Source organism: Podarcis pityusensis, assembly GCF_964106645.2.
Source record: "Podarcis pityusensis genome assembly, chromosome: W".
Classification (NCBI taxonomy): domain Eukaryota; kingdom Metazoa; phylum Chordata; class Lepidosauria; order Squamata; family Lacertidae; genus Podarcis; species Podarcis pityusensis.
Genome location: NC_138045.1, coordinates 29,484,188 through 29,512,172, shown reverse-complemented (window position 1 = coordinate 29,512,172; position 27,985 = coordinate 29,484,188). Strand labels below are relative to the sequence as shown.

Below are 27,985 nucleotides of genomic sequence, written 5' to 3'. Positions count from 1 at the left end.
AATATTTGAAAAGCGGATAGAAACATTTCTGCTCTGTCCTGGTCGGAGTGCGCTACGCCAGTGACCAAAAGGGACTGTAATTTCCACCCGGTTTAGGATAAATAAGTGAGACTTTGTTCCGAGTTATTGTACTTTGAATATATCTCTCCCGCCTAACATGTTCAAGCTGAGACTGTTTCTCTTTATTATTTGGGGCGCTTGACTGACTGAAAGCTGAATTTGTTATTGAGAGGAGCGGATACGACGAGAGGTCTGGGAGGAGAACGTGAATCGTAAGAGGAGAGCTTTGGAAAACAGTGGAACCTCTCGCCGCCATTACATGCTCCATTTCCGTTCTTCTTTTAAAGCGGTACACAGCTGTAATCATCTAGGAGAAGATAACCATGGCGCCTTAAATGTTCTATCTATCGCTCCAGCAAACGGTTAAGTTGAAAAGAAAAGAAAAGAAGATTTAAACACAGTACCTTGGCAAGACCCTATGTTCTCTCTAGATTCTGCTGCCTTCCTGTGGTGATCTCCTGGCTTAATTTTGACCCCCCCCCCCCATGTTCTCTGTTCCGGCTTCGAAACTCACCTTGTACCCCATCCCTACTTCCTGGAAAGTGTTGAGTTGGATGTTCCCCACCTCCTTTCCTTTTCCCTCTGTCTTGGTGTTTCCTATTTTATTTATTCTCTAGGACTCTAACCTTGAGATCCTTCTTCTCCCTTCATTTGCTTTCTGTGATTGTAAGCGATCTATCTAACTGGTCCCCTAGCTGCACGTGGAGAGAGACTTATTACTGAAGAGCTTCAGGGAACAACAAAGAGCTAAGAGTGTGAATGCAAATAAGGCGCCACCGTGTGGGGCCAGAAAGGAACTACATTGGAAAAACAAAGAAATTTACTAAATTACAGTTGCGCGACCCCTAGGGGTGGGAAAACTCTTTTTAGTTAATTAAGACAAATAGAAATACAAAATGAAAAAGGGGGCGGGAACGCCTGCAGAAAGGAGACCATCTAGACAAGAAAATGGGAAAGATGGGAAGGAAATTAAGGACTATGATAATTTGATGGCTGAAATAAGGAAAGAATTTAAACACAACGAACAGTATATTGAGAAAAAATTACTGGAAGTACAGGATTCATTGAATAAGAGATTAGAGGGGGTGGTGGGAGAACTAACAGGAAAAGTAAAAGATTTATCTCTAAGATCCAAAGTACTTGAAGACTCAATGAAAAGGGTTCAAAAAGATATTAAAGAAAATAGGAAAGATACGGATAGGATTAAGACAGAGGTGAAGGAGATAAATAAAATACAGGAAGAGTTACTGGATAGTGTGGCGATGACTCAAACAAGACAGAAACAATCAAACCTGGAATTTAGGGGGATCCCTGAGGAACCAAACGAAAATATAAGATCTAAATTGGTTAGAGAATTGGCAGCTTGGCTAGATATGAAGGAAGAAGACATAGGATATTCAGTAGCAAATATTTTTCGGATAAAAGCAAAATCAGCCAAAGCCAGAGGGAAGAAACTGCCAGGAGATGTCCTGGTCATGTTTAACTCTCTGGATATGAGAAATGAAGTACTACAGTTAAACTACAACCAAAAACTATGTATTGAGGGAAAGCCAATTATTATATTTAAAGAGATTCCTTCGAGATTCCTTCGTAAGAGAGATGTTTATAAAAAACTAACTAACCAGTTGAAGAAAAACGGGATCCAATATAGATGGGAATTCCCGGAAGGGATTTCATTCTATTTCAAGGAAAAAAGATTTAAATTATCCAGCTCTCTGGAATTGGAAAAATTTGCAAGAAGATATGAGAAGGAACTGGGAAGGTTGGGAGGGTGGGAGCCAGAAGGGGAGCAGACGGGGGAAGGGAGGGGTGGAGGTGAAGGAAGTGGAGAGGGAGAAGGGGAGGCAAACCTAGGAGAAGAAAAAGAAGAGGAAGAGACAGATAACAAGGAACAGTAGATTTAACTTAGATTCGACCACTTACTGATTGTATACTAAAAATGACTTTAAAAATAATCTCGTGGAATGTGAATGGGCTCAACAATAAAAATAAAAGGAACCAAATTGCTCATGTATTGCTTAAAAAGAACCTTGACATAATCTGTCTACAAGAAACTCATGTAACAAGAAAACATAAAAGAATCTTAAGTAATAAGAGATTAGGGTTGGACTTTGTAGCATCGGACAATGTCAAGAAAAGAGGAGTGGTATTATATATAAAAGAAAAATTTGATCCAAAATTAATATATAAAGACGAAGAGGGGAGAATGATAGTGGTACAGATCACCCATCAAGGAGAAAAGATAACTGTGGTTGGGATATATGCACCCAATGACAAAAAGTCAGCATTTTATTCTGAATTAGGTAACAAATTGTTAGACTGGATGGACCAACAATTGATATTGATGGGGGACTTTAATGGAGTGGTTCTCCCAAACTTGGATAAATCAACAAGAAAACAGGAAGTGAAGGAGGGCAAACTACCGAAAGCCTTCTTCGAATTAGTGGAGAATATGGGACTAATTGATGCTTGGAGATTTAAAAACCCTACTATATAACAGTTTACCTTCTTTTCAAATCCAAATCAAAGCTGGGGGAGAATAGACCATATATGAATTTCGAAGGAACTGACGCAAAGAGTACTTAAGTCTGAAATTCTCCCGCAAACCTTATCTGATCATAATCCAGTATATATGGAGGTGAAAGGAAAAGATTCTAGAACATTTAGATGGAAAATGAATGAAAATCTGTTCAATGATCAAAAGATAATAAATAAAGCAAAAGAGACAATTGAGGAATATTTCAAGTGGAATTTGAATAAAGAAACATCTCTAGAAATGGTGTGGGACGCAGGGAAAGCCATTATGAGAGGCTTCCTAATTCAGAAAAATAGCATCTTAAAAAAGAAAAAAGAGAAAAGGAAAGAAGAAATTTTAATACATCTCATGGAGAATGAAAGACAATTAACCATTAAACCAGGAGATGAAATAATAAAACAAAATATAAAGATGCTACAAGCTCAATTTTCCATGATAGTGAACCAGGAGATTGAATGGAGGATCAAAATGATGAAACAAAAGAACTTTGAATCTGCAAATAAGATAGGGAAATATCTGGCGTGGCATTTAAGAGAGAGGAAAAAACAAAACACGATATGTAAGATAAGGGATGGAGAGAGGATAGTGGAGGACCCAAAAGAGATAAAGAAGATATTTCAGAAATACTATAAGGAACTATACAAAAGAGAAAAAGAGATAGAAAACGAGATAGAAGATTATTTTAAAAAATATCAACTGCAACAGATCACGACTGAAGAAAGAGAATATTTAAATCAGACAATTACAGAGGAAGAAATTAGGAAAGCAATAAAGAAAATGAAAATAGGAAAAGTGCCGGGGCCAGATGGTATCTCGGGCAAATACTATAAAATATTAAGTGATCAACTTTCCCCAGTGCTATGTGAAGTCATGAACAATGTACTAAAAGAAGGGAGAATTCCAAATACCTGGAAAGAAGCGTATATTACCTTAATCCCTAAAAAAGATACAGTGGTGAAAAACTATAGACCGATCTCATTATTAAATAACGACTATAAACTATTCGCAGATGTGTTGGCGGAAAGATTAAAAAAAGTGCTAAATAAAAGAATTCATAAAGACCAAATGGGTTTCCTCCCGGGGAGACAACTGAAAGACAATGTAAGAAACGTGATAGACATTATTGAATACCTGGACTGTAGAATAGACAAGCAGGCGGCGCTGATTTTTATTAATGCCGAGAAGGCATTTGACAATGTCTCCTGGCGTTTCATGAAAGAAAATTTAAAAACGATGGGAATTGGTAAAGGATTTAGAAAAGCTATTGAGGCTATTTACCAAGAGCAAAAAGCGAAACTTATAATAAATAATAATATATCGGAAGCCTTCGATATTGCTAAAGGGACCAGGCAAGGCTGTCCCTTATCCCATTTGTTATTTATAACAGTGTTGGAAGTGTTTAATAAAAGGTTAAGGGAAACACCGGAGGTCAAAGGAATTAAGGTAGGAAGTAAGGAATTCAAAATAAAAGCATTTGCGGATAAACCTGATATTAACATTGGAAGATCCAAAGAACAGTTTACAAGAAGCCCTACAGAAATTAGAAGAATTTGGAAAAGTGGCAGGTCTTAAGCTTAACAGGAATAAGACTAAAATGATAACAAAAAATATAACTAAGGAAGATATAGTAGAGCTAGAACAAAAGACGGGAATTACGGTTGCTAAGAAGGTGAAATATTTAGGAGTGTGGATCACAGCAAAAAATTTAAATTTATATAAAGATAATTATGAGGCTACTTGGAAGGGTATCAAGAAAGACTTAGAAATCTGGGAGAGACTGAAACTTTCCTTCTTAGGGAGGATATCGGTTATCAAAATGAACGTTCTGCCCAGAATGTTATTTCTGTTCCAAACTATCCCAGTAATGAAAGGATTAAAACAGTGTAAAGATTGGCAAAGGATCTTGGCGAGATTTATTTGGCAGGGAAAAAGATCACGGATAAAAATGAAAATACTGGTAGATAAAAAAGAAAGAGGGGTTTTTTCTTTACCAGACCTGAGTCTATATTACGAAGCGGCTTGTTTAACGTGGGTGAAAGACTGGATAAAGCTAGAGAATACTGATATCTTGGATTTAGAGGGCTTCGATAACAGGTACGGGTGGCACTCGTACCTGTGGTACGAAAAGGTGAAAGTTCATAGAGGCTTTCTAAATCACATAATTAGAGGATCATTATTTCTAGTATGGGAAAGAAATAAGGATCTGCTGGAAAAGAAAACCCCATGGTGGATCTCACCAATAGATGTCCTAACTGTCAAAAAAATCAACATGGAGGGGGAAAAAGCCACCTACGAAGAACTTATCAATAAAACTGATCAGGGTATAAAACTTAAGCCTTATGAGGAGGTAAAGAACGTACTCACGGGGTGGTTGCAATATCACCAAGTGAATGATTTGTAAAAAGATGATAAAAAGAAACTGGGATTTGAAGATAAAAAATCTAAATTTAATGTGGAAGTCATAGAAGGTAAAAATAAAACACTATCTAGGATGTATGACCTCTTACTGTATTGGTATACAAAAGACGAAGAGGTGAAGGAGGCCATGACAAAATGGGCTATAGATATCGGTCACAATATTGACTTTGTAAAGTGGCAAGAGTTGTGGAACGTAAATATGAAATTCATGGCGTGTACGGCACTAAGGGAAAACCTTTGGAAAATGATTTATAGGTGGTACCTCACGCCAGTGAAATTGGCTAAGATTTATAAACTGAAGACTAAGAAATGCTGGAAATGTGGAGAGGGGGATGGTGAGTTCTACCACATGTGGTGGACATGCAGTAAAGTAAAAGGCTTTTGGGAACTGATTTACAACGAACTTAAAAAAAAAATTTAAATATACTTTCCCCAAAAAGCCTGAAGCTTTCCTGCTAGGAATAGTCGGCAAGGAAATTTAAAAAGAGGACAAAAATCTGTTTTTATATGCCACAACGGCCGCTAGAACTATGCTAGCTCAAAGTTGGAAAATGGAGTTAATACCTACTATAAATGACTGGCAGATCAAGATGATAAATTATGCTGAACTAGCTAGAATAACAAGAAGATTAAGAGACCAGGATGACCAGAAGTTTCATGAAAATTGGAACAAATATCTGACGTATATAAGAGACAAGTGTAGAACTTTGATGACTCTGGCAGGGTTAGAATAACTCTAACAGTGTTTGGCAAATATGTAAAGGAGATAAAACACGTGACTTTAGAAACTATCTGATACTTACCAACGAAGTGAAGGGAAGTCCGAGGCTCGGCGGAGCCCAAAATAATTGTGTAATATATATATGACTCTTGTAACGGCTATGTTATATGCAACTTATGTAATCTAGATTGTATATATGTATAATCAATGAAAAACCAATAAAAATTTATCTGGGGGGGAAAAAGGAGGGAGGGAGGGAGGGAGGAAAGGAAGGACTGAGAAAAGGAGGAAGGCAGGGATGAAGGAAGGCAGGATAGAGAAAGGGTGGGAGGGATAAAGGAAGGAAGGAGGAAATGAAGGACTGAGAAAGGGGGGAAGGGAGGGACGATGGAAAGAAGGAAGGAAATAGAAAGGGTGGGAGGGACAAAGGATGAAAGGACAGAGAAAGGGAGGGAGGGAGGAAAGAAGGAAAGAAGGAGGGAGGGAGGAAAGGAAGGACTGAGAAAAGGAGGAAGGCAGGGATGAAGGCAGGGATGAAGGAAGGAAGGACGGACAGAAGAAGGAAGGAAGGTAGGAATGAAGTAAAGAGAAAGGGAGAGAGGGACAAAGGAAAGAAGGAAAGAAGGTAGGAAGGAAGGAAGAAAGAAAGGAAGAAAGGAAGGAAGGACAGAGAAAGGGTGGGAGGGACAAAGGAAGGAACAACGGAAGAAAAGAAGGACAGAGAAAGGGAGGGAGGAAAGAAGGAAGGAAGGAAAGAAAGAAACGAGAAAGGGAGAGAAGGACAAAGGAAGGAAGGAAGGAAGAAGGAAGGAAGGAAGGAGAAAGGGTGTGTGGGGCGAAGGAAGGTAGGAAGGACAGAGAAAGGGAGAGAGGAAAGAAGGAAGGAAGGAGGGAGGGAGGGAGGAAAGGAAGGACTTAGAAAAGGAGGGAGGAAGGAAGGAAGGAAGGAAGGAAGGAAGGAAGGAAGGAAGGAAGGATAGAGAAAGGGAGAGAGGGGCAAAGGAAAGAAGGAAGGAAGGAAGGATTTCAGAGCTCTGGCAGTGGGGTTTGACTAGATGACCTCTGCTCCCTCCTGACTCACGTGGGTCAAAGGCTGCTTCTCCTGGAGGAGGAGAAACTGGTTGCTCCGCTGGGGGCTGTGGTATTCCAAGACGAGGGAAAAATGCTCAATCAGCCTGAGGGAAAGGCGATCCTGGAGGGTCGTTATCACTTCCTGGTAGTGGGGAGAGAATAGCATTTTTGAAAAGAAAAGGGGGGGGGAGAGAAAGCCCTTATTTACAGAAAGTTTCAGCCTTGCTGGCATCACCTTAATTCTGACAAGCAGAGGAAGGTTTTCTTTTTGGAATAATCAATTTTTACAGTTTTATAAAAAATGACTGATTTGGTTCTACTATTAGAAATACATAGACTGATAATTATGAAATTATGGTGAGGTTTAATAAGTTAACTGTTTGTATTTGGACAACTGTTTTGCTCTACTTTATTGGCAGGAGAAAAAGTATCATTTCCTTAATAACAATTTAATTAACTCAAACAATAACATGATAGCATATGTATCTATTTTTGTTAACTGATTTGGTTAAACAATAAAAAAATAAATAAGACTGTGTTTTAGCACACATGAAAAACTTAAAACAAATCCTTCTTTCCTGATGTATTAAGAATTACGATGTATCAAGAATTAAGAATGTAACTTCAATAGAATTAAATAAATAAATAAATAAATAAAATAGAATGTAAATTAAATACATTCCGTTGGACTAGAATGTAACTTAAATAGAAAATCTTTTTTCCTCCAAAAGCATTTTACAAGTCATTAACCACTAGGCACTGCTTCCCAGCCCCTCACTCTAAGCACTAGGTGCTGCTTCCCTTTCTACCTTGACAGTGGTGCGGCTGTCAAAGGTGAAGGACTTGACCTGCCCGTTTTCGAGGAAAACCTTCAGGACGTTGGGGATGAGGAGGAGGGCTTCCTTCTTCAGCATCTCCTGCGAGTGGAAAAGCAGAGGCTGGCAGACAACTACTACTACTACTACTAATAATAATAATAATCAACTACCAGACTTTTAGAAGACATCTGAAGGTAGCCCTGTTTAGGCAAGTTTTTAGGTTTGATGTTTTATTCTGTTTTTAATCACCCAGCTGGATGGGCCGAGTATAAATAAATTGTTGTTGTTATTAATTACTTACACCTTGCCCACCAGGCTGGGCCTCCCCAGCCACTCTGTGCAGCACATTAGCTATCTTGAACAAGCCTGAAGAGGCGACGGAGACATGAATAAAGGAGACAACCACATCCCCTCCATTACAGAACTTTCCAGAACTCACCGGCTCCAGCTCCGAGAAGCGCACCTTGGCAGGGTTGGACCTCAGCTTGGCCTTCTTTGCGGCGCTGATGAAGGCAGACTTGGGCGACTGGAAGGGGAGAAGGAAAAGACGGGCCTTGTGGGAGATGTTGGCCACCTTCCAAGATCTCAGCCGAAAAAGCAGATTCCCGACTCGCCGGGGGGTGGGGGTTGAGATGGATGACCCCCCAGGGGTCTCACCTGATGGGTTTTCAGCACGGTGAAGATGGTGGACTCCCTGGCACTTCTGCAGTGGAAAAGGAACAAAGGAGACATTTAGGGTTTCCTCAAGATTCCTGCCTCTCCGGGGGTTTGGACTGGACGACCCTCGGGGGTCCCAGCTCCCCAGGGTTAAAATTCCTCCAGGAAGAATCCATGGATTTGTAGAGGAGGCAGGGACCACCACTCTTAAATTTCAGAAGGGTCACCCAGTCCGACCAGCGTGTCTCAAACCCGCTTCCTCCTTCCTCACCTCACAATTTTGATGAATCTCTCACGGGCGACATCACTCACATCTTTATCACCGATGGCCCAGATCTGGTCCCCAGGAAAGAGTTTGTCCTCCGAGGGTCCACCTGCCAAAGGAAGGGGCAGCTGGTGTCTGTCAGGGGGAGAGAGACCCTCAGTGTCTTCTAGTCCAACCCGCTTCCGACTCGATGACCCGACGCTGAGATTCATCCCCAGAATCCTCACCTGCCACCACAGTATGCACTACCACAGGCCTCTCACCACCGGCCACAAACCCGAACCCTCCATCTGGGTGGCGCTGGATCGTCACCTGTTGGAAGGCCTCGGAAGGCAGCAGTCCGTATTCCATAGCATCCCAGCTTTCCTCTGGCATCACATCTCCAGCGGCAGGAGAAGACAGGATTCCAGGACGCAGGGAGGGAAGAATCCTTTCCTCAGTCTCTAGCCTAATGCACAGAGTCTGGGATGCCAGCAAGGTTGAACCTTTCTGTACAAAAGGGATTTTTATGATTCCAAAAAAGGAAATCTAACCCCTATCCCCTATCTCTAACCCCTAACCCCCAACCTCATCCCTAACCCCTATTCCTATCCTTAACTCCTATCACTATCACTATCCTCAGCCCCTAACCCTTTCTCTTCCCTGCTTTTGGCCTTCCTGGCCTGCAAAGTTGGCATCAATTTGCACATTGCATTTTCGCCAACCGTTCACCAGGCCTGGCATTTTGCTTCCTTTGCCATTTTGTAATCAACTGCAATTCCATAATTGATTTCATTTTTATTTATTTTTTAAACCAGAACCATTTTTTTAATTTGTCAGGACACAGCTTTTTCACAAAAGGCCCCCCAAATAATGCAAACGTAAATGTCCAGTTAAGGCACCACCTCTTTTAACATTCAAAATAGAGCTCAAAATAGAGCTTTTAAAATTATAATTCATTGTATTTTAGCCACCGATTGCAGCTTGTCTTTGGATCCAGGAAAATCTGGCAGCAGGGCCCGGATCCTGTCTCAGAGGAGGAGACCCCTACTCACTGTGGGTGGGATAGATGCCCTCCAGCCATGCCTCCTCCTTTTCTCCTGCCAGAAAGAGAGGGAGGGAGGGAGGAATTCCGCAGCTGCTGTGATTGGAATATGAAAGGAATTGGCTGCTGCCCTGTTCCTATAGGAAGGAATGAGAAGAGAGAGAAGAGAAGGATAAAGGAAGGGAGATTTGAGAAGAGAGAGGGGGGAAGAGAGAGAGAGAGAGAGAGAGAGGAGTCCAGGGAGGAAGAGGGAGGGAAAGAGAGAAGAGAGGGACAGAGGAAGGGAGATGAAAGAGAGAGAGAGAGAGAGAGAGAGAGAGAGAGAAGGAGTCCAGGGAGGGAGAGGGAGGGAAAGAGAGAAGAGGAAGGGAGATTTGAGAGAGGAATGGAGAGCCAGAGAAAGAAAATAGAGAGAAAGAGAGGAGAGAGGTGGGGAAGGAGAGAAAGGGGGGGGGAGATGGGGAAGAGAAAGAGAGGGAGGAAGAGGAAAGAGAGGGGGAGATGTGACCCCGGAGGGAGAGGAGAAAGAAAGAGAGAGGAGAAGGGAGGATGGAGAGAGAGATGGGGGAAAGAGATAGAAGAAGGGAGATTTGAGAGAGGAATGGAGAGAGAAAGAGAGAGAGAGAAAGAAAGAAGAGAGATGGGGAAGGTGAGAAAGAGAGGGAGGCCTGAGATTCATCCTGCATCGGCATGACCTGTTTTTGACATCGACATCATCATCATCATCATGGCGTTCCTTTGACCCACCAAGCTTGTAACTCCATCCAAAGTAGCATCAGCGGTCCCTTCTCGCCCTATTATTATTCTCCCCTTCTCTCCTCCCCCCATCTCTCCTCTCATTTCATCCTTCTCTCCTTCGATATCTTCCTCGGATGTCGGGTGGTCGGTTGGAGATTCCTGGACCATTCACGGCGGCAGGGATCTCAAGAGAGAAGCCTGGAATCCAGTGAGGTGACACTAGTGGTTCCCCTAAACCCCGAGGTCCTTTTCACACGTGCTACGAGCAGCGGGTCAGACTGGATGATCCTCGGGTCCCTTCCCAGCCGACTGTTCCATTCGCCGCGCAATCGCTGGTGCGGGGGAAAGGGTCGAAATGGACTTACCCGATTGGTAGGGGGGGTCGTTTTAAGGAGATCTTCGGGGGCTATCCTGTCCCCCATCTGCCCCAATGGGGGTCCCCTGCGCCCCACATTCGCCCCACAACCGTCGCCATCCGTGGCCCCCAAAAAGCACGAGGCGAGATGGGGCGCCGGGGCCGTTGCATCCCCCTTCGGGAAGACTGGGGGGGACCAGAGGGATTTGCCCGCTTGGGGGGGGGGGACACCTGCCCCCCAAACTGCCCCCTTCGTAGCCCCCCAAGCGCATGCTTTGGGCTACGTGACGGCGCATCCTTCGGAAAACGGGGGCAGGAAGAGGGATGGAGCCGTTTTGGGGAGCATTAGGAGAACTTGGGGACCCCTCGACCTGTTCCATCGGGAACCCCAAAACCAGAAGGGGAGGGCGCACCCCTGGGGCGAAAGCAGCCCCCCTCCCCAGTTTTTTTAGAGGGGTCGCGAGCCTTACCGGGACTCTCTGCGGCCCCCCGAAACCGGGGCGGGAAGACGAGAGGGGGGGGGGGAAACAGCTCCGGCCGCGCCGGCGCACTCGCGGAGCTCGTCGTCACTGCAGCAAACGGGAAGGGAGGAGGGAAGCGAAGAGGGAAGGGGCGCCCTAAAAGTCATCCAGACTGACCCCCCTGCGAGGCGGGAAACGGAGCGCAGGATCCTTGAATGGGGGAGCTAGAAGGGAGCCCGAAATGACATCCAGGCAGACCCCCCTGCAATGCAGGGATCTAGAATGGGGGAGCCAGAAGGGAGCCCCTACAATGCAGAAGAGAGCCCTCTTTCTTCCTTCTTCTTCGGGTACAGGGTGGTTCATCATTATCATTATCATTTATATATCACCCTATACCAGGAATATAATCGTAGAATGGCAGAGGCGGAAGCGGGTCAGAATAGATTACCCCGGGAACCCTTTATCCTCTCTCTCTCTTTCCCCATCCCTCTCTTCTCTCTCTCTTCTTTCTTTCTTTCTCCTCTATTTTCTTTCTCTTCCCTTCCTCTCTTTCTTTCTCCTTCCCTCTTTCCCCCATCCCTCTCTTCTCTCTCTTCCCCTCTTTTCTTTCCCCTCTTTTCCTTTCTCCTTCTCTCCCTCTTTTTTCCTCTCTTCTCCCTCATCTCCCCCTCTCTTTCTCCTCTCTAGCTCTCTCTCCCCCCCTTCTCTTTGTGTCTCCCCGCCCCCCCATTGTTATTCTTTCTGCGCTTTAGGGACGATTTCCCTTTATTTTGGAGGGGGGAAATTGCATTTTTTCTTCCGGATTATCATTTCATTTATTTTTGGGGTTCTCCCTCCCCCCCCAACCCCTCTTCCTATCACGTGATTCCTTCTCCCTCCCTCCCTCCTCCTCTCGGAAAGGCGGAGCGCGGAGTATCCTCTGCAGCGGCCGCCGGGCCAAACAGAGGCGAGGGCCTCCCTGCGCCCCCCCTCCAGGAGCGAATCCCACCCCCTCCCTGGCGCCCCCCGAGCGCGGATTTCGAGGCCTGTGCGCCCTTCCCCCCGAAAACGCGCATTCTTACTCATCCAGACGGATCCGGCTGCGACCCCCGCCCTACGCCACCCTCCGGGAACGCATCGTCCACCTGCGCCCCCCAAGTGCGGGTATCTGCGCCCCCCCCCAAGGCGTCGGGAGGAACCCCCTGAGAATTCGGCCCGAGTGAGGATTTCGCGGACTGGCCCCCCAAGAGCGCATCTCGCGGCCGGAGGTATCCAAGGATCCGGCCTCGTCCTCCTCCTCCACCCCCCCAAACCGGATTCCACCTTTTTCCGGGGGTCGGCGCATTTCCCGCGCAGCCGCCTTCGGGAGCGCAACTTTCACCTTGTCGGATCCGTCCCTGGTCCCGCCAATCTCGCCTGCCCCCCCCCCCCCAGCGCATTTTCCCACGCTGTGCGCAGACTCTCTTCCTGCAAAGGCGCATCTCCTCTCCAAAAGCGGCATCCTCTCCTTGGCGCATTTCCACGTCGGCGCGCAGCTTCTTCTCCTCGGATCCGGCCCCGGTTCCGCCATCCTCGCCTGCGCCCCCCGAAGGCGCATTTCCCACGTTGCGCGCAGATTCCATTGGCGGCCTGTCCTCCTTCAAAAGCAGGATCCTCGGGCGGCTTTTCCTGGGCACATTTCCACGTTGGCGCGCAGCTTCTCCTCCTCGGATCCGTCCGTGGTCCCGCCATCCTCGCCTGCGCATTTCCCACCTTTGGGCGCAGTCTCTCCCCCAGCGCATCCTTCCCGTGGGCCGGAGCGTCTCCATTCGCGGCCTGCGCCCCCGACAGCGCATTTCCTGCTTTTGGGCGCGCAGCCTTCCCTCGCATCCCTCCTTCCCGTTGGCCTGCGCGCCCGCCCATCCTCGCCTGAGCGCCGGACGGCGCATTTTCCTCCTGACCGTCTCCAAAAAGCGCGTTTTCTGCATTTGGGCGCAGCCTTTCCTCGTCTCCCAAAAGCGCATCTCCTTCGTTGACGCGCAGCCTTTCCCTGTCTCCGCAAGCAACAGCGCATCATTCCTGTTGGCCAGAGACTCTCCGTCGGCGGCCGATCCTCCCTTGCGCCCCCAAAAGCTCATTCCCCACATTGGGGCGCAGCGTCTCCGATTGCGGCTTCCGGACCGCAACTTCCGCGTCCCGCCACCGTCTCCCGAAGCGCCTTTTCCACGTGCGCCCGCTCGCCGGAGACTCCGTTGGCTCCTCTCCTCCGCCACCCTGCGCCCAACCGGAGCGCTTTTCTTCTCCCGTCCGTTTTGCGCCATGGCGAGGCTGCCGGGAGGAGCCTGCGCCGGCTCCTGCTGAGCGCCTCTCTTCGATTCGGATTTCCATTCGCTTCAGGTGAACAGGCCGGCCCCACCTCTGCCCCCATTTTAGGGGTGCTGCCCCCCCACCCCGACCTCCCACCTCTCGGAAATGCGGGGACTGCACGGCGGCGCATGGGCGGCGCTGTGTCTCCTCCTCCGCTGCTGCTGGGCGCACAGGTAGGTTTGGGGGGCTCACCTGGGGTTTTTTTGGTTGCGGAAAAGTCGCAAGGGGCTCCCCTGGGGGGGTTGGGGGCGGACACAGAGCGGGGGGGCTCACCTGGGGTTTTGTTTAGGGGTGCACAGGTAGTTTAATCTGAGAGGGGGACTCCCCTGGGGGTTTGGGGGGATGGACAGGTAGCAGGGGTTACCTTAGGGGTTTGGGGGGCAGAGAGGTAGTGGGGGCTCACCTGTGGGGGGTTTAGGGGGTGCACAGGTAGGCGAACCTGAAAGGGGGCTCCTCTGGGGTTTGGGGGGGATGGAAAAGGTAGCAGGGCTACTTGTGGGGTTTTTAGGAGGCACACAGGTAGGTTAACCTGTAGGGGGCTCCCCTGTGGGGGTTTTTGGGGGTCCCCTAGCTCCCCCCCACAGAATAGGGGAGAGACCCCTTCCAATTGCCATGAAAAGCATGATGCCCCCATATTTCAACCTCCCAAATTTATATGAAATTTATATAATATATTATATTGGGGTGCCCAGCTGAAATTCAGGGGGGCAAGTTTAAAGGAGGCCATGAGAAGCATGATGCCCCCAATATCTCAAATGCCCCAAATCTATATGAACCCCACAATATTTTATTCCAGCTGGACACCCCAATAGAATATATGAAGGGGCCCCCAATTTGGGACCCCCCAAATTTCTTATCAGCTGGGCGTCCCAATATAATAGATTCGGTGGCAGGTTTAAATGATGCCATGTGCCCCCCCCCATGTTTTAATCCAGCTGGGCACCCCAATATACGAAGGACCCCCCAAATGTATAGGGTGCCATGTGGGGTGGGGCTCAATGGAGACCCCCCAATATTTTATCTCAGCCGCTTGGAGGACAAACCATGGTCTTCTCCTGTTTTGCAGCCCCTCCACTGGCAACATCTCGGTGGTCAAGGACATTGTGGACAAGCTCCTCAAAGGCTACGATGTCCGCCTGCGGCCTGATTTCGGAGGTAAGGCAGCGCGGTCTAAAGGTTAGAGCATGAATCCAATTGATAATAAATCAGGTAATCAATAATAAGCCAGGTCATAAATTAATAAATGATGATCTATTATCAACTTTTATTATTTTCTTATTAATCTATGGTTCAGTTTTATTTCGGAGGTAAGGCAGAGGTGCCTAAAGGTTAGAGCATAAATCCGATCGATAATAAATTAGATAATTAATCATAAATAAGAAGTTAGGTCATAAATAAATAAATGATTATTTATTATCCCCTTTTATTATTGCTTTTATTCTTTTCTTATAATCTATTGTTCAATTTGCTGTTATTCCTTATTGACTTTTAGCCTTTCCTCATGTTCTAAAGTTATGATTTATTGTTTTTTTAATTTTATTCTTTAATTTTATGGCATTATTATTTATGACTTTATTTTATTATTTCCTTATTGTTTATTATCTCATCTTCCCATTGAGGGTTTGATTTTATGGTTTCATTATGTGATCGTTTCATCACCAGTCAAAAAATTAACCGATTATGAGTTTCATTAGCAATTAATAATTTTATTACTTTGTTTTAATATAATAATAATCTATTATTGTAATATAATATAATATAAATCTGTTGTTTTGTGTTTTGTTGTTGTTGTTATTACTATTTCAGGGAACCCTGTGGTGGTGGGGATGAGCATCCACATCTCGAGCATCGACCAGATTTCCGAAGTCAACATGGTAAGTTGGACGAACTCCCGTCGGGTCCGGATTCGAATCCTGGGGGAAAAGATGGCTTTCCTTCTATCCTTCTATCCTTTCCTGCTATCCTATCCTCCTTTATTCCTTCTCTCCTATCCTTCTCTCCTTTCATCTTTCAATTTCCCCATCTCTCTCTCTCTCTCTCTCTCTCTCTCTCTCTCTCTCTCTCCCCCCTCCGCCAGGACTATACCATCCCCATGTACTTCCAGCAGAGCTGGCGGGACAAGCGGCTCGCCTAGGGCGACCTGCCTCTCCACCTTCTCTCCTCCTATCCTCTCATCCTTCTATCCTTCAATTTTCCCCATCTCTCTCTTTCTTTTCTCCTACTCCAGGACTATACCATCACCATGTACTTCCAGCAGAGCTGGCGGGACAAGCGACTCGCCTATGGCGATCTGCCGTTCAACCTGACACTCGACAACCGAGTCGCCGACCAGCTCTGGCTCCCAGACACCTACTTCCTGAACGACAAAAAGTCCTTCCTGCATGGCGTCACCGTCAAGAACCGCATGATCCGCTTGCACCCGGATGGCACCGTCCTCTACGGCCTGAGGTGGGTGGATATTAACAATATTAATCACCAATAATCAAGAACCGATTCGCTCCGGCCCGTTCGTTATTGCAAATATCATCAATTAATGGGTGGTTTTGTTCTCGCCTAGTGATCACTGCGAAGTGGGTGATAATCAGTTTTTATTGGGCGTATTGATCAATACGGGCGATTATTAATGGACGAGTCATTATTAATGGACAGATCATGATTAATGATTATTAATGGATGGATCATTATTAATGAGTGGATCATGATTAATGATTGTTAATGGACGGGTCATTATTAATGGATGGATCATGATTAATGATTATTAATGAACGGATCATGATTATTGGATGGATCATGATTAATGACGGCTTTCGTCCTTGCATAGTGATCACGGTTAAATATTATCAATTTCGAGACATATTGATAGTCCATAAAAATTAGTGATCTGATAAATACATATTCATTTATACTTAGCAATTAATAGTCCATAAAATTAACCGTCCAATTAATACTTATCAATAAGCAAATTTAGAGAAATATTTGCTGGTTCAGACATAGGACCAGGAATATCATCCAAATAGGGGTCAACCCCCCCCCCAATCAATATATAGCATTCCCTGCGTCCGTCAATCAGTGATCCCCATAATGGATCCCTGGAATCCACTCACGCTATCTCTCCGCAGGATCACGACAACCGCTGCCTGCATGATGGATCTCCGGAGATACCCCCTGGATCAGCAGAATTGCACCCTGGAAATTGAGAGCTGTGCGTATCATTCAATGAAATTAAATTATTGCTTGTTAACTGAGGAATAATTAAAAGTATTATCCAGGAATTATCCAGGAATAACTTTAAGGCAGGAATAATTTTAAGGCAGGGTTAATTTTAAACCAGGATGATTTTAATTGGGGAATAATGTTAATCCGGGAATAATGTTAAAACAGGATTAATTTTCAACCAGGATTAATTTTCAACCAGGATTAATTTTCAACCAGGATTAATTTTAAAACGGGAATAATTTTAAGACGGGAATAATTCTAATCTGGGAATTAGAATTAATCCAGGAATACTTTTAAACCAGGATTAATTTTAAGACTGGAATAATTTTCAACCAGGAATCATTCTCATTATTTCTTATTTTCTTTCCTCCCAGACGGCTACACTGTCGATGACATTGTCTTCTTCTGGCAAGGAAACTCTTCGGCCGTGACAGGGATGGAGGTATTGGAGTTGCCCCAGTTCACCATCATTGAGCAGAAGCTGGTCACCCGTGAGGTGGTCTTCACCACAGGTGGGTTCCCCCTGTGGGGCCATCTAGTCTAACCCCCTGGCCGAAATCCCAGGGTTGTTGGACACACCATGATCCTCCAATCCACCCTTCACTGAAGATACCAGAGATGTCTCCACCAATTCACCTGGATCCTGGGCTCCTGTCCAGTTTGACCATCTCCTCTTTCTCCAACAGGGTCCTACCTCCGCCTGTCGCTCAGCTTCCGCATCAAGAGGAACATCGGCTACTTCATCCTGCAGACCTACATGCCCTCCATCCTCATCACCATCCTCTCCTGGGTCTCCTTTTGGATCAACTACGACGCTTCGGCCGCCCGGGTGGCCCTAGGTGAGGAGATCCTGAGATCTTGCTCTGCGGTCTTGCTACCAAGGGTCCAAGTGATCCTCCCTAAATGCAGGACCCTCTTGACATTCATTGGGTTGAATTCAGGTGAAGTTGGAGAACCACCAAGCCCGAGAACCTTCTCCCATATCCTGGTGGCAAGCTGGTGGTCCACCAAGACCCTAAAGGTCCATCATCCTTCTATCGGTCCATCTGATTTTCCTTAAAGGCAGGACCTGACCTTGATCCCATTTGGTGAAGTGGTGCCCAGTTCTCCGACCCGTTAAGGTCATATGGAATCCAGATTCAATATGAAATTGTTGGATTTCCATGGATGTTTTTATATATACGTCTTCAGTCATGACATTGATTGATTTCAGAGTATGAAAACATTTGATTTCAATATATCGGTCCCATCCTTGGATATTACAAAAATATTTTGATCGTTATCGTGACGGAGGTTTGAATTATGGTGCCTTCCCCGTGCTGTAATTCCCAGCCACCCAACTAACCCTGTTTCTTCTCCCACCCCCACCCGCTGCGGCACCCAGGGGTGACGACCGTCCTGACCATGACGACCATCAACACCCACCTCCGGGAGACGCTGCCCAAGATCCCGTACGTCAAGGCGATTGACGTCTACCTGATGGGCTGCTTCGTCTTTGTCTTCCTGGCGCTGCTGGAATATGCCCTGGTGAACTACATTTTCTTTGGGCGAGGGCCCCGCCAGCAGAAAAGACGTGCACGGCACCTGGAGCCCCGGACTCAGGTGTGAGATTCCTGCCTAAAAACCGAATGGGGATGGGTGACCCTCGGGGGCCGAATTCGAGGCCGAGATCCCTGTGGATAGGGATGGGTGAACCTCAGGGTCCTGGATTTGAGGCCGAGATCCCCGCGGGTCAGGATGGGTGACCCTCAGGGGCCTGAATTCAAGGTCGAGATCCCCACGGGTTGGGATAGATGACCCTGATCTCCCTTCTCTCCTTTCAGCCCGACCCATACGGCAACCTCCTTCTGGCTGGCGTCTCCGACAGCAACTGCCCGCTCTTCTCCACGTCACCCTCGCCGGACCTGCGCCCCTGCGGCCTGCGCGGGTTCGAATCTTCAGGCACTGCCCTACACTCCCGGAAGGCACCTGCCTGCCGCGCCGCCCGGGCCAACTGCCGCCTGCGGCGGAGGTCCTCCAAGCTGAAGCTGAAGATCCCTGACCTGGCCGATGTCAGCACCATCGACAAGTGGTCCCGGGTTCTATTCCCCATCACCTTCGGCTTCTTCAACCTCCTCTACTGGTTGTACTACGTCAACTGACATCCAAGAGGGAGAGCGCCGGGCACCGGATTCGGGTCCTGCCCCCACCCCAGCCTTTCCTCCTCTCCGCTTCCCATTCGTCCTGTCCCCTCACAGTACTTTCCTCTTCCCTTAAGAGTCACTTCCTGTACACTCTCAGGAACTTCCTGTTCCCTTACGGGCCCTTCCTGTTCTCTCACAGCCCCTTCCTGTTCTCAGCCCCTTCTTGTTCTCGAACAGCCCCTACCTGTTCCCTCACAGTCCCTTCCGGTTTTACCCCTTCCTGTTCCCTTCAATTCACTTCCTCTTTGCTCTCAGGCACTTCCTGTTCCCCCACAGTCCCTTTCTTCTCCCTCACAGTCCCTTCCTGTTCTCTCCCAGTCTCTTCTTATTTCTCTCAGTCCCTTTCTGTTCCCTTAAAAGTTCCTTCCTGTCCCCTCACAGCGCCTTTCTGTCCCTTCCCTGCCCCTTCCCTCCCCACTTCCTGGCCCCTTGCAGCCACTTCCTGTCCCAAATCAGCCATGGAGAACCCACTGTTTCAAGTAACGGGAAACGAGGAACAAGCCACGCCTCCTAACTTCCAGTACTTTCTCTTCCTCCTCCTCCTTGGACCAGCCGGGCTTCCTTCCCACCGGCCACTTCCCTTCCATTGCTTCTGCCATTACAGGTTCCGGCGGACGGACTTTTCCGGAACTGACTTGAACCGAGTTTACAGTTTTCTACCTACCTAGCGACCGACCAACCAATGGGATCTCTCCGTTCTCACGTTTTGGGTTTTTCCCCCTTGTTGTTCTGGGAGGGATTTGGGGAAAGTGCTCCTGAGCGTGTGCAGAGTTCCTTTTTTTTCTAAGCAATGTACATGAACCTTAAAAAAACACATTTTGAAAACTGTTCGATATCCATCGGTTGGGAATCTTTCTCGTCTCTTCCCTGTCCCCCCTTATGAAATCAGAGAATTTCACTTTAAATATACGGCCTTAGAAGAAAAACAGCAACCAGTGTCCGTTTCTTTTCTTTCAAAAATGGGGCTGAGGGGATATGTTTTATGATAATAAAACATCATATATCATATCATATAGATATTAATTAGATCTAATTTACATTTATATGATATACACACATACTTAGACATTTCATTATTGATATATTTTTATATTATTGATATATATTTATATTCAATATATTATTAGATATATATAAATACCATAATGATGTGTTGCATAATACATCACATATTTATCTTTTTTATGGTTATATATATATATATATATATATATAAAATCGGCAAAAAAAATGCAACCACTATGCTGTGAAATATAGTTGTATATATCATTAATTAATATTTCTATATATATTATTTTTACATACCATTTATATTTATAATTATTTTCCATGAACCGCCCTGAGATCTCCGGGTATATAACGCACACACACACACACACTAATATATCATATGTATCATATATCATAATGTATTTCTCAATTAGCTATATAATTTCTATTGATTTGCATCTTTCTAACTATCTACCCATATTTACAATCAACTCCAAGCGACAATTTTTTTTACTTCTAAAATAAAAAAAAGAAACAGGAGGGGAAGTGTGTGGCTTTTCTCGGGGGGGGGGGAGAGAAAATTGTGATTTGTGTGAGGAATTTAAAATAAGCGTCTATCATTAAAATTACAAATAAATTAATAAATTTTCCATCGAAGAGCAGAGAAACGAAGAAGCTGCAGACAGGATTCGAACACAGAGCTGTGGACAGGAAATGGCTGCAAGACATCTAAATAGGCGACTCTTAACAGCATTTCATGGTAGGATTTCATTCCCCCAAGTCGTTTCAAAAGCAAAATCATTTCAAATTGGAAACTGAAATTAAGGCATTTAATTGGAGACTGTCAATCTCCAAAATCATCATTTCAAACATAAAAAGGACATTTTATAGAAATCATCAAAATCATTTCAAAACCAAAAGGAAAGGAATACATTTTATTTGGGGCTTTCCATCACCTTCCTTGACACATGGTATTTTCAATTTTTAAAATAGTTTTTAAAATTAAATCATAGTTATACTTGAATGTAATAATCATTTACATAATTATTATGTTTAAGAATTATTAAAATGATTAAATACTTTTAATAATTAAAGGATTAATGTAATTAAAAAAAATTAAAAACCCATTCATTTATTGAAATTATTAATTAATCTTTAAATTTAAAAATTATAGAAATGATTACATAATTTTTAAATTTAACAATCAAAATGATTAAATTATTTTTACGTTTATCATTGAAATGATTAAATGATTTTTAAATTCAACAATTAAAACCATACTTTTCATAATTTCTAGCCTTCCAACACCACACAGCCTTGAAAAATCTTCCCTCCCAGAAGAAAAATCTCCCTTCAATTGTATCGGGAAACCTAATTTGCATATAATTTGCATAATTTGCAAGGCAAAGGTAGGATAGAAAGACTATTGAGAGATTCCTTCATTCTTGGCTACTGCATGCTGCAGCCGGCTTCTGGGAGGAACTCCTGCAGGTAGGTGACGGCTGCTTTGGACAGGTAAGTCATGGTGCTGAAGTGCCCACTGGGGGTGCTGTCGGAGAACAACATGCACATGCCCGTGGTGGGGTCCCCTCCAGCATGGCATCATCCGCACCCAGGACTTTCTGCATTTGGGGTGGAAAAGGAAAGAGGAGACAAGAGTCAAGGCCAGAGAGCAGAAATCGGTGCCGTGATCCCACTGCTAACACCAATGTCACCAGCATAGCTGCTCCGTTTTTCCGGGAACTGTGCTGTGGGGCTGGGTGATCAATCAATAAATCACCCCAAACAGGTGCAGAAAATCAATAAAGTTAATTGGCCAAAAATACAGGTGAGATGTCAGCATTCAGCACCGTGATGCCACTTCTAAAACCAATTTAATAAGCAACGCTGCTCCGTTTCCCTGGGGACGGTGCTGCAGGGCTTGGGCGATTGATTGACTGCCCCACCCAAGGATGTCCACCCTCACCTGCTCCTGGCAGAATGCTTCGTCCGCCATCTTGATGATGTTGTTGACGCCGACGAGCCTCCCAGTGCCAGCAAAGTTGACCTCAGCCAACAGGGTCAACACCCAGACGGTTTCCACAAAGAGCTGCTGGTATTATGGCTGTGGGATCTTGTTCAGCGCTGACTCAACGCCATCGACAAGCTTGATCTCACCTGACGTCATCTGCCGAAAACAGGCATCAGGATTTGAACCTGGGTCCAGTGGGAAACAGTAAAGAAACCAGGGGAGGCTCTCCTCTCTCTCATTCTTGCTCTTTTCATCTCTCTGTTTTGATCCCACTTTTTTATCTCTTTTAATCCCTCTATCTCTCCATGTCTCCTTTCTCTTTTTCTCTCTTTCAATCTCTCTCTCTCTCTACATCACCATCTGTCTCCCTCTCTCTTTCTCTCCCTCTTTCAATCTCTCCATTACTCCATCTTTCTTTCTTTCTTTCTTTCTTTCTTTCTTTCTTTCTTTCTTTCTTTCTTTCTTTCTTTCTGAAATATACTCAGAGTCGCAAAGTGATTTCATGCTCTTTATTCAGCTCATAGTGGTGAGGAGGAATGAATGAATGTCCCCTCAAAGTATCTGCTTTATATACATTATTTACACAATGGGCTGCACATGACTGGCTAATTCTGGAATTCTACTGTAAGCCAATCAGGTTGTGGATTCACTTATATCTGGAGCATGGTTGGGTGGTTCCTGCCAACCAATCATACTGCTGCATTGTTCTAGGACCAATCAGACTGCTGCAGTTTGGATCCTATTCAACTCAGTACATAACACTGTCAGCATCGCCCTTCAGCCAGTGCCACCAACTGGACTCATCCACTTCAGCCCCGAGTGGGCCAGGCGAGCTGGGGTAGCACTTCCAGAGACCACCTTCTGCACAGGAACGGGTCAAAGTGCTGTGGACTCACAGCTTAGTGTTGTGAGCACCGGATTCACTCCAACAAGAAGACAGTAGTCGCACAGCAGAGTACAGCAGACTCTAGCAGAGTATATAAACAACTCGGAGAGCAGCTCTGTAGAATATCTTCTTTATTCTATCTACAACTATACAAACTATATACAGAGCTAAATAGGTCTAAGCATAAATGAATGCTGCACTGCACTGAGTGTCTGCAGCTGCTCTTAGCAGCAACCTTATATCTACACACGATCTCTATCACTCAGTCTCTCTCTCTCTCTCTCTCTCCGACACTGACTGACTGACTGACTCGGTGCTGGAGCAGAATAAGTAGAGAGCAGAACACGCCTCCTCCTCTCTGGAGAATCAGCAGACTCCCCAGGAGACTCCTGGATATGGGAGGGGTGAAATCTCCTCAAACACCCCTCCCCTCTAAGTTCCAGTCCTGCCCGGGAGGTCGCATTCATAGTCCTCGAGGTACGCCGGCGGCCTACGTGTGCGTTGTGGCCTGTGGTGTTCCCTGGTCCGGGGTTCAGGTTCTGGCTCGTGTTCCAAGGATGCTGGCTGTGATGGGGCTGTTTGGTCTGGCGCAACCGGCTCGCTCAGTCGTGGTTCTGGTTCCGGTGTACTTTCGGCCTTGCGGGTCCTCTCTGTATTTACTGATTCTGCCTCTCCTGCTGGCCCCTCCTGCTCTATGGGCCTCACTGCCCCTCTGTTCCCTTGGGACTCCCTCGACCTTTCCTCCTCCTGGTTTTCTCCCGGGAATCGTCGCCGTATCTGGTCGCAGTGGCAGCGCCAGCATTGCCCCCCATCCGTTAGCACCTCGTACGACACGGGGCCAGTGACCCTGGTGACTGTGGCGGGTACCCATGCTGGGCCTGCCCCAAAATTCTTTGCGTACACTGGGTCCTGGGCCTCGAAGGTCCGGGGGTTCCTGCCTTCCCCCACCACTACCTCATCCTAAGCTCTATCGGGGTGAAGGCGGTCCAATCTGATTGCAAGGCGCCGACCCATTAGTAGTTCAGCGGGGCTCCGGCCAGTCGTTGAGCTGGGGGTGCTGTGCTGTGCTAGGAGGAATGTGGCAAGGCAGTACTCCCATTCGCCTTGCGTCATGCGGCGAAGGGTGTCCTTGGTGGTCCGCACCATGCGTTCTGCTTGGCCATTGGTGGCACGGTGGAATGGCGCCGAACAGATGTGGCGGATGGCGTTCTGCGCTTTGAAGGTTTGGAATTCTCCTGACGTAAATGCAGTCCCGTTGTCTGAGACGAGAGTGTCAGGGAGCCCGTGGGTTGCAAACAGCCTGCGTAGTACCCGGATGGCTGCGGATGTAGAAGTGGACGGTACCAGTGCGACTTCCAGCCATTTGGTGTAGGAGTCCACCACTATGAAGAATGTTTTCCCCTGAAAGGGGCCAGCGAAGTCCACATGCAGGCGTGACAATGGTGCTCGGGCGGACTCCCAGGACTGGACTGGGGCCCTTGGGGGATCTGGGCGGGATTCTTGGCAGGCCTGGCAGTGTTTGACCCAGGCCTCTATCTCTCCGTCGATCCCCGGCCACCACACATAACGCCTGGCAAGGGCCTTCATTCTTCCTACCCCTGGGTGTGTCTCGTGTAGGGCTGTGAGGACCCTTTTGCGGAGGGGCTGGGGAACAACGACCCTGCTTCCCCATAACAGGCACCCCTTGTGGGCCGACAGTTCATGTTTGCGGGTTGTGTAGCCAGCGAATTCTGGCCCAGGGCTGCTGCTGGGCCACCTCCTCCACACCCAGTCCAGGACCCGGGAGATGACCCTATCTTTCTTGGAATGGTGTGCAACTTCTTGTGCCTGAATGGGGCGGTCGGGAAGCAGCTCCAGGCTCATAACCTCTTGTGCAGGTGCTGGGTCAGGGCCTGTTTCCGGTAGTGGTAGCCTGCTGAGGGCGTCCACATGGCCCATCGCCTTCCCAGGGCGGTGACTCAGTGCATACTGGTAGCTGGCAAGGAAAATTGACCACCTGAGGACGCGAGGAGACAGCACTTGGGGGGTCTGCTTTTCGGGGGCAAACAAGCCAAGCAACGGCTTGTGGTCGGTCACCACGGTGAAGGGCCGCCCGTACAAGAAATCATGGAATTTTTTTACTCCCTTCACGATTGCCAGCCCCTCTTTGTCTATTTGCGAGTAGTTCCGCTCGGTTGCGTTGAGTGTCTGGGAAAAGTATGCTACCGGTACCTCTCTTCCATCCAGGAGTTGGTGTCCCAGGACAGCGCCAATGCCATAGGGCGAGGCGTCGCATGCTAGCACCACCGGCAGCCTCTCGTTGAAGTGTGCCAAGACCGAGTTTGAGACAAGCAAGTCCTTGCCTGCCTGGAATGCAGCCTCCTGGCACTGGCCCCACACCCGAGGGGCCCGCTTGTCCAGGAGTCTGTGTAGGGGCTCCGCTACCGCCGCCTTGTGGGGAAGGAAGGAATGGTAAAAGTTCAATAGTCCCAAGAAGGCCTGAAGTTCAGTCTTGCTCTTGGGCGCTGGGGCATCACAAATGACCCATACCTTGTCCCCAGTTGGGTGGATCCCTTCTGCGTCCACCATAAATCCCAGAAAGTCCACCTGAGGCACTCCTAGTAGACATTTTCCCCGCTTCACCTTGAGACCCGCCGTCTGGAAACGGTGCAGAACGGTGCGGAGGCGGTCCTCAAACTCCTCTGGTGTGGGCCCGGCAATCAACACATCATTGAAGAAGGGGGTGACGCCAGGAATCCCTTTAAGGAGAGAGTCCATTAGATTCTGGAATATGCCTGGTGCCACACTGACACCGAATTGCAGCCGCTTTACCCTGAATGCTCCTCTGTGCGTCACAATCGTCTGTGCCTCTGCTGTGGCCTCATCTACTGGCAGCTGTTGATATGCTTGGGCCAAGTCCAGCTTGCCAAAAATTTTCGACCCAGCCAGGGTGGCAAGGACATGGCTGACCACTGGCACTGGGTATGCATGGGCCGTGAGGGCCTTGTTTATGGTACATTTGTAGTCTGCGCAGATGCGGACCGAACCATTAGGCTTGACGGGTGTGACGATTGGGGTTTCCCAGGGGGCATTAGGCACCGGCTCCAGCACTCCTTGCTCCACAAGCCGGTCCAATTCCTCGTCTATATGGGGTTTCAGGGCGAACGGGACCCGGCGGGCCTTGAGCTTGACCGGTCGTACTGCGGGGTCAAGCTGTAGAGCAATCGGGGCCCCCGTATACTGTCCCAATTTCCCATCGAAACCCCCTGGAAATTCCTTGCTTATGGCGTCCATGTCCACTTGTAAGGTAGTGTGGTTCACCCCGGTGACGGCTAGCCCCAGTGGTCCAAACCATGCCAATCCCAGTAAGCTAATGTAGGGGCCCTTGACCACAAGCAAGTCCAGTTGCCGCGTCCGACCTTGGTATTGCACCCTGAAGGTCCCCACCCCCATTGTGGGGACCTTACGTTTCTGGAAGTCCCGGAGGGTGAATGGGGCCGGCCTGAGTTTGGGACCCCCAGTAGGACACAGTTTCCTTAAGGTCCTTGCCGAGATTATGGATAGAGTTGAACCCGTGTCAAGCTCCATGCGGCATGGGGCTCCCTCTATCTGTACCTCTACATAATTTTTCTCTACATTGGGGTGGGGCAACTGGTATACCTGGCAGTCCGTGAGCTCCGTCGAGTTGCCTTGGTGCGTTGGGCCCCGGGACCTGGGGCTCTTGGATTGGTTATCTGATGCCTAGCGTCGGGTGGGCCGAGCTCGACACACCCGGGCGATGTGTCCCGATTTTCTGCACTGCCTGCACTCTGCGTTGCGGGAACGGCAGGTCCTCCTCTTGTGACTTTCCCCGCAGCTTGCGCAGTTCCCTCCTTCTCGTCGAGGCAGCTGTGGTATGTGGACTGCTTGAGTGCGCTGCTGTACTCGGTGCACCTCCTCCCTGTCAGATCCTGAGTCGTCGGTGAGGTCTTCGTGGTGGACCCTCGGTTGGGATGGCAGGCTCGGCTGTGCCTCTTGCGTCGACCTCTTGGCAGCTTCCGTTGCCTGGGCCTCCTCCAGAGCAACCTGGAACGTTAGGTCCTTCTTAGCGTAGAGGCGTCGTTGCAGCTTCTCATCCTTCAGGCCACCGACGAGGCGGTCACGAAGCATGTTCTCCAGCTCTGAGAAGTTGCAGAACCGGGCGGCTTGGCGGAGAGAGGTCACAAACCCAGTTATGGTTTCCCCAGGGGCTTGCCGCTTTGCGTAGAAGGCATTTCGATGAGCCACCACTGAGGGCTGCGGCGAAAAGTGCCCCTTCAGCTGTTCCATTATTGTTTTGTATGGAACAGTAGCGACGTCTTCAGGTGCAAGGAGAGACCGGGCGATTTCAAACGTCTCCTCTCCGCAGATGCTGAAGAATATCGCCCTCTTCTTGGCGTCTTCTTCATCGGTGACCCCTTTGGCTTCTAGGAGGAAGGTGAAACGGGAGGCGTACTGTCAGAGCTTCCCAGTCTCCAGATGCTGGGTTGAACGGCGAGAAGCTGCTGTCGGTTGCCATTCTGAGTTCCTTGTGTCCCGGAGCTGAAGCCTGGATACACGGTGCGAGGCAGCGGTGCGGCAGGTGGCGGTGCTGTGGTGCTGTGTGTGGCAGTCAGCTCAGTGGGATCCCACCTTCGTCGCCAGTGAAATATACTCAGAGTCGCAAAGTGATTTCATGCTCTTTATTCAGCTCATAGTGGTGAGGAGGAATGAATGAATGTCCCCTCAAAGTATCTGCTTTATATACATTATTTACACAATGGGCTGCACATGATTGCTAATTCTGGAATTCTACTGTAAGCCAATCAGGTTGTGGATTCAAGTTTCAAGTTTCAAGTTTATTGCGGCCAAAGCCAGTGACACTAAACACCACAAGATCAGACAACAAGAAATCAGCAACAACTTCAGAAAAGAAAAAAGGTTACACAAGGGAACTTCGCAGTGTGCCATTCAACAGAAGAGATTTACGCTTCTTAATTACTAAAGTGCAAAATTTAGCCACCTCATATGATATTGAGCTTGAGGAATCTTCCAGGAGGTATTTTCGAAGAATTTCAGGGGAGGATTCCAAATAATATTGAAGGGGTATAAATTTTGATAGAAGCGGTAAAATAAGTTGAGCTCGTTCTTCACTATAGAATTCGCAAGATAGAAGAATGTGTGTGACAGATTCTACCTTATTAGACATACAAGGGCAGAGACGCGCATGCATTGGAACCCGCGTGAATTTGCCGTACAGCACTGCTGAGGGCA

General features: G+C 47.4%; 2 protein-coding genes and 1 long non-coding RNA gene across 3 annotated transcripts in view; 2 read left to right on the top strand and 1 right to left on the bottom strand.

Moving 5' to 3' along the window:
* LOC308467699 (FERM and PDZ domain-containing protein 3-like) overlaps positions 1 to 9,066 on the bottom strand; it is a 33,330-nt gene extending 24,264 nt beyond the window's left edge. The window contains exons 1-6 of the mRNA XM_080989407.1: positions 8,774 to 9,066; positions 8,553 to 8,655; positions 8,282 to 8,327; positions 8,064 to 8,150; positions 7,616 to 7,723; positions 6,817 to 6,948 (exon numbers count right to left, since the gene is read on the bottom strand). Of these exons, the coding sequence (XP_080845533.1) occupies positions 6,817 to 6,948; positions 7,616 to 7,723; positions 8,064 to 8,150; positions 8,282 to 8,327; positions 8,553 to 8,655; positions 8,774 to 8,921 (624 nt within the window). The 5' untranslated portion in view covers positions 8,922 to 9,066. The remainder of the gene's footprint in view (positions 1 to 6,816; positions 6,949 to 7,615; positions 7,724 to 8,063; positions 8,151 to 8,281; positions 8,328 to 8,552; positions 8,656 to 8,773) is intronic.
* Positions 1 to 27,985, top strand: part of LOC308467825 — a 411,166-nt gene that overhangs the window by 207,661 nt on the left and 175,520 nt on the right. The window lies entirely within an intron of this gene.
* LOC308467592 (gamma-aminobutyric acid receptor subunit beta-4-like) lies at positions 12,357 to 19,774 on the top strand. Its single transcript, XM_080989346.1, has 9 exons — positions 12,357 to 13,622; positions 14,516 to 14,604; positions 15,256 to 15,323; positions 15,677 to 15,897; positions 16,569 to 16,651; positions 17,040 to 17,177; positions 17,352 to 17,504; positions 18,050 to 18,267; positions 18,489 to 19,774. The coding sequence occupies exons 1-9, from the start codon at positions 13,555 to 13,557 to the stop codon at positions 18,804 to 18,806; spliced, it is 1,356 nt and encodes a 451-aa protein (XP_080845472.1). The 5' UTR covers positions 12,357 to 13,554; the 3' UTR covers positions 18,807 to 19,774.

Coding starts and splice junctions, on each gene's coding strand:
- LOC308467592 (XM_080989346.1), top strand. CDS start 13,555: ATGCGGGGACTGCACGGCGGCGCATGGGCGGCGCTGTGTCTCCTCCTC. Junction 14,605..15,255: donor CCTGCGGCCTGATTTCGGAG/GTAAGGCAGCGC, acceptor TTACTATTTCAG/GGAACCCTGTGGTGGTGGGG. Junction 17,178..17,351: donor TGAGGTGGTCTTCACCACAG/GTGGGTTCCCCC, acceptor TTTCTCCAACAG/GGTCCTACCTCCGCCTGTCG.